General features: G+C 39.7%; 1 protein-coding gene across 6 annotated transcripts in view; it reads right to left on the bottom strand.

Annotated features, from left to right (window-relative positions):
- Window positions 1–3,565: 3,565 nt before the first annotated feature.
- The window catches only part of arhgef28a (Rho guanine nucleotide exchange factor (GEF) 28a), a 42,511-nt gene continuing 33,815 nt past the window's right edge, over window positions 3,566–12,261 (bottom strand). For all 6 annotated transcript variants that reach the window (XM_044175352.1, XM_044175353.1, XM_044175354.1 and 3 more), the window contains 2 exons: window positions 10,534–10,819; window positions 3,566–5,599 (listed from right to left, as the gene is read on the bottom strand). In XM_044175352.1, the coding sequence (XP_044031287.1) occupies window positions 5,424–5,599; window positions 10,534–10,819 (462 nt within the window). In that variant the 3' untranslated portion in view covers window positions 3,566–5,423. The remainder of the gene's footprint in view (window positions 5,600–10,533; window positions 10,820–12,261) is intronic.

Below are 12,261 nucleotides of genomic sequence, written 5' to 3'. Positions count from 1 at the left end.
CATTACCCTTTTAAGTCGGATGATGAATAAATAGTGTATGTATGAAGTTACTTGGAGTTCAGTGGTGGGCCTGGATAAATGTGAAAAAGAAAACAAATTGATAACATTGCTGATGAACTTTTGTAGGCTACTAGAAATGTGTAAAGCAGTATCATAATAACAATGTTGGCAAGACTATTAATGCTGCGTTCACGTCACATGGAAGGAACATATTTGCCATTTTCCAGTTTATAAAGCCAACTCTCCAGTCGTAACTCTGACCAGCTGATGGATGTGTTTTTCCCAAAGCTCTGATATATCCAACTTGGCTTTACATAATATGGAAATGTCTGAAAAGCAAACAAACACAGAGTTAACCATTACAAGGTAAATACATCCTAATTTAAACCTTCTTTTTTTGTAGCTCATTTGTTTTGGTACTAATCTGCATTTAAGCGCCTCTTGACGTTCAGACAAAAGTTGGAATTTTATTGCAGGATCCTACTCACAAGATCATTTTAGGGCCAATTGCAAACAATTATTTATCTAACTCATCAGTAAGAAACTACAGATTTAATTTTAGGCATAATAGAGGATGTGCAGAAATGGTGTAACTGTTGCTACTGTAGCCTACAGAGAGGTCATAAAACACTGTATCAACCGTATCTGACCTGCAAGCCATTGCTTCGAGGCTCTGACTTGTGGCTGTGACACTGAAGCTGTCTAATGTGTGAGAGCTGTAATTAGCATTTATTTTGGGGTAAGCAGCATTGCACTTGGCTTGACACAGCTGCAGGAGGTGGCCGTGACTTTAAAGAGACATGATGAGTGAGACCAATTAAATCCAGGGTTAAAAGTAAAGATCAGAGAATGTGTCACTTAAAATGCCACTTCAAAGGTAACACTGCATTCTTTGCAAAGAGTGCAAAGGCTGCAAAGACATGCTATAAGCATTGTTAATTTGCACTGAAATATTTAGTTCCACCAAATTTACTAATAGAAAAAAAAAAAGAAAATCTGGCAAAATATTGAAAGTCAAACAAATATACAGTAAGTTGTTACAGTCATTGTAGATTTTCTCCTATAGCTGCGGTTGTGAGCAGTCTGTATATATATTAGAGACTGTCCTTTCACTATATTTCACCCCATGAGAAATCTAATAACCTGGATATATGCTGTATATTGTTCAGGTTTCTCATAAAACCATTCCTTACTGGGATAAGCTTTAATGGCTGTTATTTATATTTTGGCTCGGCAGGTTTTTATTCAGTGCACCTACAGAAATCATTACATGTCCCCTTGGGAAAGGCTTTAGCAACACATGCTTCACCCTGGCAGATGACTCAGCAATATGTTTCCCCTTTATTGGTTTTTCCTTGGTGGTATTGGTTACCTTCCACAGCGGTCATTAAAAAAACAACTAGGGGAGACAGACAGAGGCCACATACTGGGGTTTCTTTACTGTGAAATGAGGAAGGGAGTACTTCTAATTATTGAATCCACACAGACTGAAGCTGAGGGAGTGAAACAATAAAGAGTTATTAAGTATTTAACACTATTTCAGTTGCAATTTGGAGCATGTATGGTCTACTGAAAGAAAAATTCAATTAAGGATATTTACACTTTTGGCTCCACTGTTAACAGACTGGGAAGAGATTTTAATCAATAACTTGTAAGAACTTTGTAAAGTTATCAGAAAATGAAAAAGCCTTTGTAATGTTATCAGGAAATGAAAAACCTTTGTAATGTTATCAGGGAATGAAAAGCCTTTGTAATGTTATCAGGGAATGATATCAGAGACTGCCAACTCAACTGAAAATACCCAGATGGCTGATTGGCATGTACATCATAGTACAAGCACAAATGCCTGTATGTGCAAAAACACCTGTCAAACACAAAACAGACAGGTACATAGACACATCTCCGTGACATGCATACAAAATGTTTGCGTTCTAGCAAAATGCGCTCTTCCCGTCTCTTTCCACACCTTTCTACTATCTCTCTTTGTCACACACAAACACAAACATTCCCTCTTCAAACAGCTGTTCGGTGCCTTTGACAGGTTTCCTTCAACCAGAACCAGAACTCAAAAAGATGCAGAGGCATATAAAACACAGACCATTATACACGACTATATGGTCCAAGCAATCATGGCAAAAGCTACTGCTCACTGAAGCGTACAAAACTGATTAGGTGAGGTATTCCACTATGAGCTCAAAAAGAGCTGATGGAAGAGTGTAATCTTAAATTTGAACAGCAAAGATGATAACCATAATGGATCCTTGAAGGGCTACCAGAGGTACAAAGAGAATCAAACAAAGGTCTGACCACATTGCCACATGCTCTTTAGTGTGAAAGATCAGAGAGAGAAAGGCAAGGCAACACAAAGTGCTTATATAAGGAATGAAAATGCATTAGAACATTTAAAAGATGTTGAAAATCAAAATAATTTAAGACTTAATTATATGAGATATATATAGATATAGATATATATAATATAAATAGAATATTAGCCAAAGGAATTAAAGTTATAGCGTGGTTACAGTGCAAAAAAAGACCCAAACTTAATAAAGCAGTGGTAAACAGAAAAACATTGATTTAGAAGAGGTTAGATTTAGAGCAGACCTCAGATCTCCCAGAAGTTTGTTCCAGATTTGTGGTGCAGTGAAACAACTGCTAGAGGGTTCGTAACATTGAAGCAGATCAGAGAGGTATTTTGGGCCTTGAGTATTTTAAAATCAATTCTTTAAGATGAAAAGAAGAAGAAAGTCACAGGCAAACAACCATGAAGGTCTGAATAGCATTTGGGAAAATGTACAATGTTTGTTTACATATTTCACATCCTAATTTAAATGAAACAGAATGTGAGTGTGAATGCCCGGTTACTCTTTGTAAGAACTCTATCAGCAGCAATCTGAATGAGCTGGAGATGTCAGATTGCTATCAAGGCCTGGAAAAAACACCATTACAGTAGTCAGCCTATACCAATATGAATTCATTGAAACATTTTTCTTTTAATTCTCACTATATCTTTAAAGGGAAAGCCTGGTGAAAATCTATATTTTTATTACTCTACACAAATCCTATGAAAAGACTGGCTTGGTCCATTTCTCAACACTCTGACTTTTCTGACCCTACCCTGTCTGTGGCCCTCAGCCCCAAGTCCACTGGTTCCTGGTAAATCTTTAAAAATGTGTCACAGTAATGGCGATTGAGGTATTTCTGTTTTTATTTTTAGCCTTTTCTTGAGAGACAGGTTTTGATTGGTGGGAATCTTTCTACCCATAAAAGTCATAAGTGTATTCAGAAATTTTAAAGAATGTAATGACCCACAAATTTGGTGACAAGGTAGTTGTTACACAACATGCCGTGTTCATCTAATACTGATGTGGTTTTTGTGACTGCAATTCAGAGGTGCAGCCAGATAGCAAATCATTGACATTCATGCACCTGGTCTACCACCTGTCAGTGCTGGCAACTGAACGGGCAGCTCACTCACACATCTGTTTACGCTGTTGGAGACGCTTCACATTCAGACCAGGGCCATAAAACTGTTGTGATACTTGCACCCAAGCTGAACACTGTGTTTGTGTTTCAACCAGTTCGCTTTTTTATTGTATTGACACCTTCACTGAGCCCCATTTAATAGCCTAAAGACAAACAAAGTACTATTTCAAGTTCAATAAAAGTAATTTTATCAATACAGCCATGTCTGAGCACACAGCTAGAACAAACAAAAACACACCTGTTCATCTGTTCACACAGGTACACTTCTATATACAATACAACCCTTCACAAAGCACTGTAAAACATTTAAACTCTTTGTACTGTAATAAATAAATAAAAGCACAAACATATATACATGGTACTTAAATCACATCAAAATACTGCCACTGCCTTATTGTTGAAACTACAACAGCAATTAAACCAATTAATCTTTTATAGTGTCTGTAAAAAAACATCCAAAGACACCTAAAGCATTGGCACAGGGATCTCTTTACACGCCCATGAGAGATAATATGTAAATATACTACATGATATTCAAGTGTAATAGTTTACAACATAAACTTCATATTGTTCTGGCTGCTTGCGAAGAAATTTTAGGACATCTTCCACTCTTTACAGCTTGTATAGTAAATATGGGATTTTTATAAAGTACTGACAGAAAATAAAGAAAACAATTATAGACTATAGACAGTCATGCTAGCAGCTCTGTGAGGGTATACTAAAGCACAGTGGTGCTTTGAGCTAAATGCTAATGTCAGCATGCTAACATGCACACAATGACAATGCTAACAACAATGTTTACCATGTTCACCCCATCTTAGATTAGGGTGTTTGCATGCTAACATTTGCTAATTCCCACTAAACACAAAGTACAGCAGAGGCTGATGGGAATGTCATTACCAAAGTATTGAACAGATTTTGGGATATTTCAGTCTAGACCAAAGTGGTGGACTGACTGATGGTAGAGCCATGCTGCTAGTGTGGCTAAAAATGAATGAATGAAAGAAAACGAAGATGAAAATTTAGTCAGTCAATTATTACATAAATACCTAAAATGGTTTGACCCAACATGTTTTCCTCCTGTCCATCTTCCTGCACCAACACTTCCTTTCACTTTTTACAGCTCAAAACATGCTTTCTCAGGCTTTTGCTGTTGAATTACTATGCTCTGATAAAACTGACATATTAGCACGGCTGCAACATCTCTCTTTAACCCACAACAGCTTATTTCTCTTAACAAGAAAAAACGTGCTTCAGATAAAAAGAAATAAATGATGGCTGCAGGCAGTGAGTCTGAAAAACGTGCGGTTGTCACACCTCATCTTTCAATCCTAACGTTATACTCGGCTTGTACATAAATAGAGCCTGTCTGATAAATAAAAGAGGGGCAGTTTACTCCATGGCAAGACAATCACCCGCTAGAGAGATGCAGCCTGATGTTTTGTTGATATTGGGTATATACGCTTTTTCTCCTTCTGTGGTAAATTTAATAAAAAGAGCACTCGAGGGACGTGATATGTGGGACCTGAGAAAGGAAGGCAGTGAGGGAAGGACAGTGAGAAGCAGAGAGGGGGGGGGAAAGGGGAAATATGTGGCTGCAGGGACCCAGTCAATAAAGACCACAAACACACACACACACACACACAAACTGAAAATAAAGAGACATCGAACACCCAGTGATGCCTCAAGCTAAGGTGCATGACACATGTGAGATTGAGTCTGAAACAACCATAGTTTCTTTATCTCTGTTTCTCTCTCTGTGTTTCCAGTAACTTCACAAAAAAGACCACAAAATCAATCTTTCAAATATAAAAAAAATAGCATGACAAAAGACTGTAAAAGAGAGAAATGCTTTCTGAAGCCACCCTGGATCCAGTCCTGATGCTTCATGAACGAAGTGTTGGGTTGGCTTTTTAGAGTCTGAAATGTATCAACATTCAGAGGTACACAATGGTTTCCTCACTGCCCTCCTCCCCACCACTGTGAGTCTCCAAGGAAACCAGTGGACTGAGGTCCAGCTGAGGGTCACCGGGATGCGGGACCACCGGATACGGGTCAGCTCCTCTTGCTGTCGACGACCAGGTCTCCCCGATGTAGCTGTGACTGTTATGATCTAAGTGGGCATACAAAAACACAATTATTATACCCTATGTCGAAGATATGCAGCTACTGGTGCTGATAATACATTGACCAAATTCTAACAAAATAGACTTTATCATTTACTAACCACTGATAAATAATCACCAGGATGGGACATGTTTAATGAGCTCAGTCTAATTGTTTATCCCACTCATATAATCACTAACTGCATATAGATCAACCACAGCTGCTGCAGCTCAGCCCGCTGCTCCCTCCTGCACCGGAGACTGAGAATGAAAACAAAAAGCTTTTCAAGCTATCCATCATTCCCCCTCTACTTAGAGGTGTCACTTTTATCATTATCTTTGTCAACATAATCAATTGTCATGGTCGGGATTCGATGACACCTGCCTCCTCACACTTGACGGTTGAAGAAGAGATGAGGAAACGAGGGACCAGAAACAAGGAAGGATGAACAAAGATCTTAGTGAGAGCAGCCTTCATCCAGAAACAAGGATTCCAACCCTTGAGTTGGCAAACATATGGCCTGCTGAAGTGTTTTTGAGCAAAATATTACATCCCCAGCGTCAGGGGTGCTCCCCCCTCAAGGATTAATAACATTATTATTCAATTAAAGGAGGTTTGAAAGAGAATGTATTTTTATGGGTGGTATCTAGTTGTGAATGTGTGTCTTTTTGTGTGCATGCATTGTTACATTTGTGTGCAGGTGCTGGCTAGCATTAGGGCAGGTGTGCTGTCCTGGTAACAGATGGTGTGAACTATAAATTGCCTCAATGTGTCCCTGTAGGAAAGTGTCTGTGTTTGATTAATTATATAAGAGTCTGTTAGAGTAGCTCTGTTAGCCACCATATAGGCTTGGCCTCAGATAGATGAGACATCAGTGTGCAGCCAGATGATAAAAACACGCCATCTCTCCATGAACTAATAAGATTTTAGCATTATTAATATGTTACAACACAGACAGCAAATGCATGCTATTTTAAAGCAACAACAAAAAAAAAAAATCTATTTGTTACGGCTACAGAACATTTGAAAAGCAAAAAAATGTTTGGCTCTAAACATTGATGATTATACTGAATACAGGGATTATTTTCTGTCCAATAAAATGTAACAGCAGGATAGGAATGTTAAGCTGTATAAAAATGCTCAGCCCTCCCTTTCCTATAAGGATCAACTGAAAAGCATACTGGCAGCTAATAACATTGTTGGACTCTGATGAAAATGATCAAAATTGATGCAGAACAAGAGATATCGTCTTTATTATGCCAGCATTCTTCTTCTTTGTCAAAACCTGGTGCCTACAATACCCAGAATGCATCTCACCCGCCGACAGTCTAGTAGGAGATTCAGGTGAGCTATACTGGCTAATGTAGTCTTGAGCCTCTAGCCTCAAGCAGAGATGAGGAGTGGGCTACAGAGGTCTGGTAAGCTCACTTCTTTCTAACTCCAAACTGCCAGATGTTTTTCATTTTCAAACTAGTCTTTAGACCCAACTGCCACTGACTCAAGTGACATCACTTGAGGCAATGTATCCCTCTGGAGACACAACAGACTTTGATGTGTAAAATAGGTTCCGTTCCCTTTAACAGTTTCAAGTATCTAGGAACATACATTGACTGAACTTCACAGACAAATGTTGATGTCAGTCAGAGACCATTTTTTATTAGGAAATGAATGGGTTTCGGTGTCCATCAAAATGTTGTGGAAAAAAGGGTATGTCTGTCTGATAGAGCACATCCTTTTAATATGTGTGTTCAATGGCTTAGTCTGGTATGGTAACCTAGTCTCGCATAGCCAGACCTATCTCTACACTTCGTTTTAGTGCTGTGCCCGCGCTGGAGAGAAAGGTCTGGCTGAACCCATTATCATTCTGGTATAGGGGGAAAAAACGCTCTGGCTTGTTTGTATTTCTTTAAACCAGTAACAATCCTCTTGGGCAGCGCTAAGCCCAGGATGCAGCGACGGTGCCCTTGCAAGAGGGAAACACGCAGATAGCGGGGAGGGGGGGAGAATTCCGAATGAAATAGTTGGCCAATGGCAGGCTTATACCCACAGCCTACTTCCTGTGAGTCAGACTAATGGTAACCCAACTGTGGCAAACAGAAACCAGTTGGCCAGAATATTGCAGGTCACCAAACATCATTAGACGGTAAGTAAAATACTGCTGTATACAGGAAAGCCTTGTCTACTGTATGATACCTCCATTCTGAATTTGAGTTAAAGCCTTCTGGACAACACTATACAACACCTCTGGTAAACAAAAAGATATATAAGGGATTCTTTGTGCCATGTGCAATCGCTTTAACGAAAAAACAGCCCTAAAATATCCAAAATGAGAAAAAGACAAATTTCCTGCTCTGGTGGGACAAAAAATTTAGATTTTATTCTATTCTATTCTACTCTATTTGTGATCTCAATATTAAACAAAATAATCATTGGTATCATTTAGCCATTACTGTGCAGCCTGATGCTTTGTTAGAAAGTTACAGATCAGGTTTGTGCATCATGCAAGATATTATACAAGGTATGAATTAATCTGCATACTGTAAAGACCATCAGTTTTACATCTATTTTCTTTCTCAACCTACTCACGATGCCCTCATCCTTTGTATGAAGAAGTGAACAACAAAAACCTGACACGACTCATCAGATGAGACGTCATTTCAGAAAATTCCATTCAACTGGTTCCCCAAGATTACATTGTGCAGGAACAAATTATGGAAATCCACTGAATGAAAAAAGGGTGTGTATGGTCATGCGTGTGTGAGTGCATGGGAAGAAATCTTCATATGCTCAGGTGAGGATGAGACGTGAGATCATGTTTTGATCCATGTGACTGACGGCACAATGGGGAATTTGCATTAGAAAGAGATTCCTTTTCTTTTCTCACAAAAAAGAGATACCAGGTTCCTCCACATACCAGGCAGCGCGTGATTCAGTATGAGGTCGTAAAGGTCATATAAAATACTAAAATTACTCCTTATAGAGGTTTAAATCTAACAGGGAATTATGTGAAAATTGGGGAATATTATTCAGTGTCATCGCAGGCCCTCACGGATCCACTGAGGAATGCATTGTGGGTAGATGTCAGCTGAAACGCACCCTGCGTTGTAGATTACAGCCAAGTATACACCCCAGGCTTGTTAACAAGTGACTCATGTTCCACTGGGGCTTGTGTGTGCTCAATAACGAGGAAAGGTTAATAAGCTGATCAATGAGGAAGAGATTGTGCTACTTGCTATAGCTGGTAAACAATACCAGAAACTCTGGTGCAGTCAACACACGTAACCTGTAATTTTCCTCGCCTGCCGTGAATATGAGAATGAGCTCGTGCATGAATGGATTAGGAATGGGGACGGGCAAACATGAGAATGTAGCTCACACCTCGTGAGTGAGACACAGATTAATACTGCATCTCTCATCCCCCCCCTCGCACCTCCCCCTTCGCCCGATGTGATGACAAGTCACGCTGTAATGAGTTTTATAAAGATTTTTTTAGATCGATGTCCCAATCAGTCAGCCATCGGCTGTGAACTGTGATTCACATGCTGTTGTCTGCCCTGCCAGTCGATAGATAGAGGAACCATTGATTTTCTTTTCCTTTGGCAGGCGAGGGCCCCGGCTGGCTGCTGGTGCAGGTGGAGGTGGAGGTGGTGGAGAGGAGGGCGGGGGTTTCTTTGTCAGGAGACACTGATTAACTGAGAGGAAGGACAGACAAGGCCTCACCAGGGATACAGCCTTGAGAACAGTGTGTGTGTGTGTGTGTGTGTGTGTGTGTGTGTGTGTGTGTGTGTGTGTACAGTATGCTCTCACATATATGGGTGAAACCAGTGCAGGCGGAGGGTTTGTTTACATTCTCACAGGTAGCAGATTTCTCATTTATGTTGCGCAGCAGAGACAGTGTGATAAGAGTGCACTACTGTCCAATACGAGAGGCACTTGAGCTGTGTAATGCCATTAGCACTAAGATACAGGATATTAAACATAACCAGTAATGAAAATGAGTAATTGAGCTACTTGATGGATTCATTAGCAGCTTTTTCTATGCCAACTTACTTCTCTTCACAGATGGTATCTGAAAGCAAAAAAATAGCTTAGAATTTGCCCCCCCCTCATTAATATGAAAATGAATGTAGTTAAGTGCTTTGGTTTGTACCTTTTTATTGCTCTATCCTTTTTATTATCTCTCTAAAAGTTATTGAGTTTTAAAAAAATGTGTCTACACTACAGCTGCATAAATTAGTTAATTAATCAATTAGTCAATTGACAAAAAAATATTTGTAGTCATTTTTCAAGCAAAAACACCAAACGTTGTCTATAGTTCCAGCCTTTTATGTGAGGATTTGCTAATTTGCTTTGTTCTTATTTAGTGTCTTATTTAGTCCCACTAAATAACCCTTAAATGGGTCACAGGTTAAATCTAAGGGGTTCATGAGATGCTTAATGGAATAGGTAAAAACTGAGTTCTTATTTCCAATCTTTGCTTTTTTGTGAAATATCTAATCATTTTACTTCTTTGCACCTCAAAAATTTATAATTTTAGACACGTATGATGCCAAGTAGACACTGCTTTATTTAAAGGGGTCACAAGCTAAACAGGTTGGGAGACACAGTGTTATGATGGTAAACTGAATATCTTTGTTTTGGACTGTTTGTTGGACAAAACAAGATGTCACCTTGGGCTTCAGGAAATTGTGACAGGCATTTTTCAATGCGATTAATCGAGAAAATAATCAGTAGATTAACTTAATTAATTAAATAACCATTAGTCCTAGTTTACATACCAGACAGACCAACACATAGATGAAACCATCCCACAGCATGTATTATAGTAGCAGTAGTAGTATTGTCCTCATGAGCCCCTATTTGCAATTCAATTTTTGTGTTTTGCTTTAAACTTCCTCTCTAAAACAGATGATAAAACATTAACCTGGTGGTAATTCTTACCACTGGGTGTGTGCTGCAGTCCAAGCCTTCCTGCAGGGCTCAAGAGATATCCTGTCTCCATCACCCATCCCTGAGCATCTGAGTGTAGATTGTGGGGAGTCTTAGCTATGGGGGGCTGTCTGCTGTTGGATCTTGCCAGCAGGGTGTTGAGACAATTGTGTGCCCTGGGGTCGTTTCTTTTGTGGTGGACGTGGCGGTTGTTGACGCTGGTGCTGGCGAACGCAGCCTCATTCACAAACACGGAGCCGTTACCAGCGTGGTCTCTGGACTGGCTTGGTGCCGAGTCCTGAGGGAGAGAGCAAATGTCACAGTCACATTCAGCAACAGAGCTGAAAGATGAAAATCAAGAACACTGAACAGACATTCAGATGAAGCTCATATTATTGCCCGGATGAGAGCTTCTAAAGAAAGAATGGCCATTGATGATAGTTTCTACACCTGTGAACCCATTCAACAATGCACCTATGAAATGCACTGATGCATTTGCATGAGAGATCAGGAAATACATCTTACATACATACATAATTCAACGGGCAAAACCTATAAAAGGCTCTTTTAATAGCCCTTTAGATCAATTTCTCTAAAACTGCAATTAAAAAGAATTACAAGTGTGGTTCACCCAAAATACATTTTTCCCACTTACCTCTAAGTGGTATCTAGTATAATAGATAGAAGATATATAAATAATTTATTTTAGTTTTTTGTCCAGGTTTTGAGCTATCTGTCTCTGAGATTTCAGACTCCATCCCAATACAATGGAAGTAATTGGAATTTCACTTGTGATTCTCACAGCATTAAAAAACCACTTACTCTGGATAATATACAGACTTCACTGTTTTTATAGGGACTATTTCTTCAGTTTGCATGAAAGCTGTTCACAGTGTGTTCTGTGATTGTAATGACTAATGGAGAGGCTATCTCTGAGAAGACACTGAATTTTTCTAAATGTAATTTTTCAATGATTTGAGCGCCACAAATGAATCTCCATTGTATTGGTGTAGACATAAAACTCTCAGAGATGGATATCTCAAACCCTGAACAAATAAAACTAAAAATGCATTGCCAGATACAGCTAGAAGTGGAAAAAATGTTTAGTCATTTGGGTGAACTGACCCTTTAATGTACAGTGAAAGGTGTCACTGCTGCAGCTTGCTTACAGCTCCATCCCCTCCTATTCTCCTCTCCTAATACCCCCTCTCTCCATCTTTACATCAACTGCAGAGCAGAGGCAGCACAGCTAATTGGAAACAACCTGAAAGCCAGTGTGTGTGTGTGTGTGTGTGTGCGTATGTGTGTGTATGTCATTCGATCTGTCTCTGACCCTGTGAACTGCTGCCTCTGGCTAAAACATTAGGACCTCCACTGCCTCCGCACGCCTTTGTCAGACCACTGCTGTTAATGCAGCCTCCACACTGACTAAAATAGAGGAATGGAAGTAAATAAGTCTGCAAAAGGCCAGGAAAGCCTCATCCCGTCTGGCCTGTAACAGCTCACAGGGGTGTGGAAATTAATGAGGGAGAGAGGGAATATTGTAACACGAGTCTGCTGATTTGTCTGTCCACTCGAGTGCTCTCTGTGTGCATCTTTTGAACAGTCACACCTGCTGAAATGAGAAGCATAAAGCTGTACCCAGCAGAGGCTCACAAAGATGTTTGTGCTATATTAGTTTCACCACTGCTGCTTGTGCATGTGAGGTACATTGAGACTTAAAGGGCACGGAGAACAGTG

Source organism: Siniperca chuatsi, linkage group LG18 (assembly GCF_020085105.1).
Source record: "Siniperca chuatsi isolate FFG_IHB_CAS linkage group LG18, ASM2008510v1, whole genome shotgun sequence".
In the NCBI taxonomy this organism is placed as follows: Eukaryota; Metazoa; Chordata; class Actinopteri; order Centrarchiformes; family Sinipercidae; genus Siniperca; species Siniperca chuatsi.
Note: the sequence above shows the minus strand (reverse complement) of the source record. Positions and strands in the feature narration are given on the sequence as shown.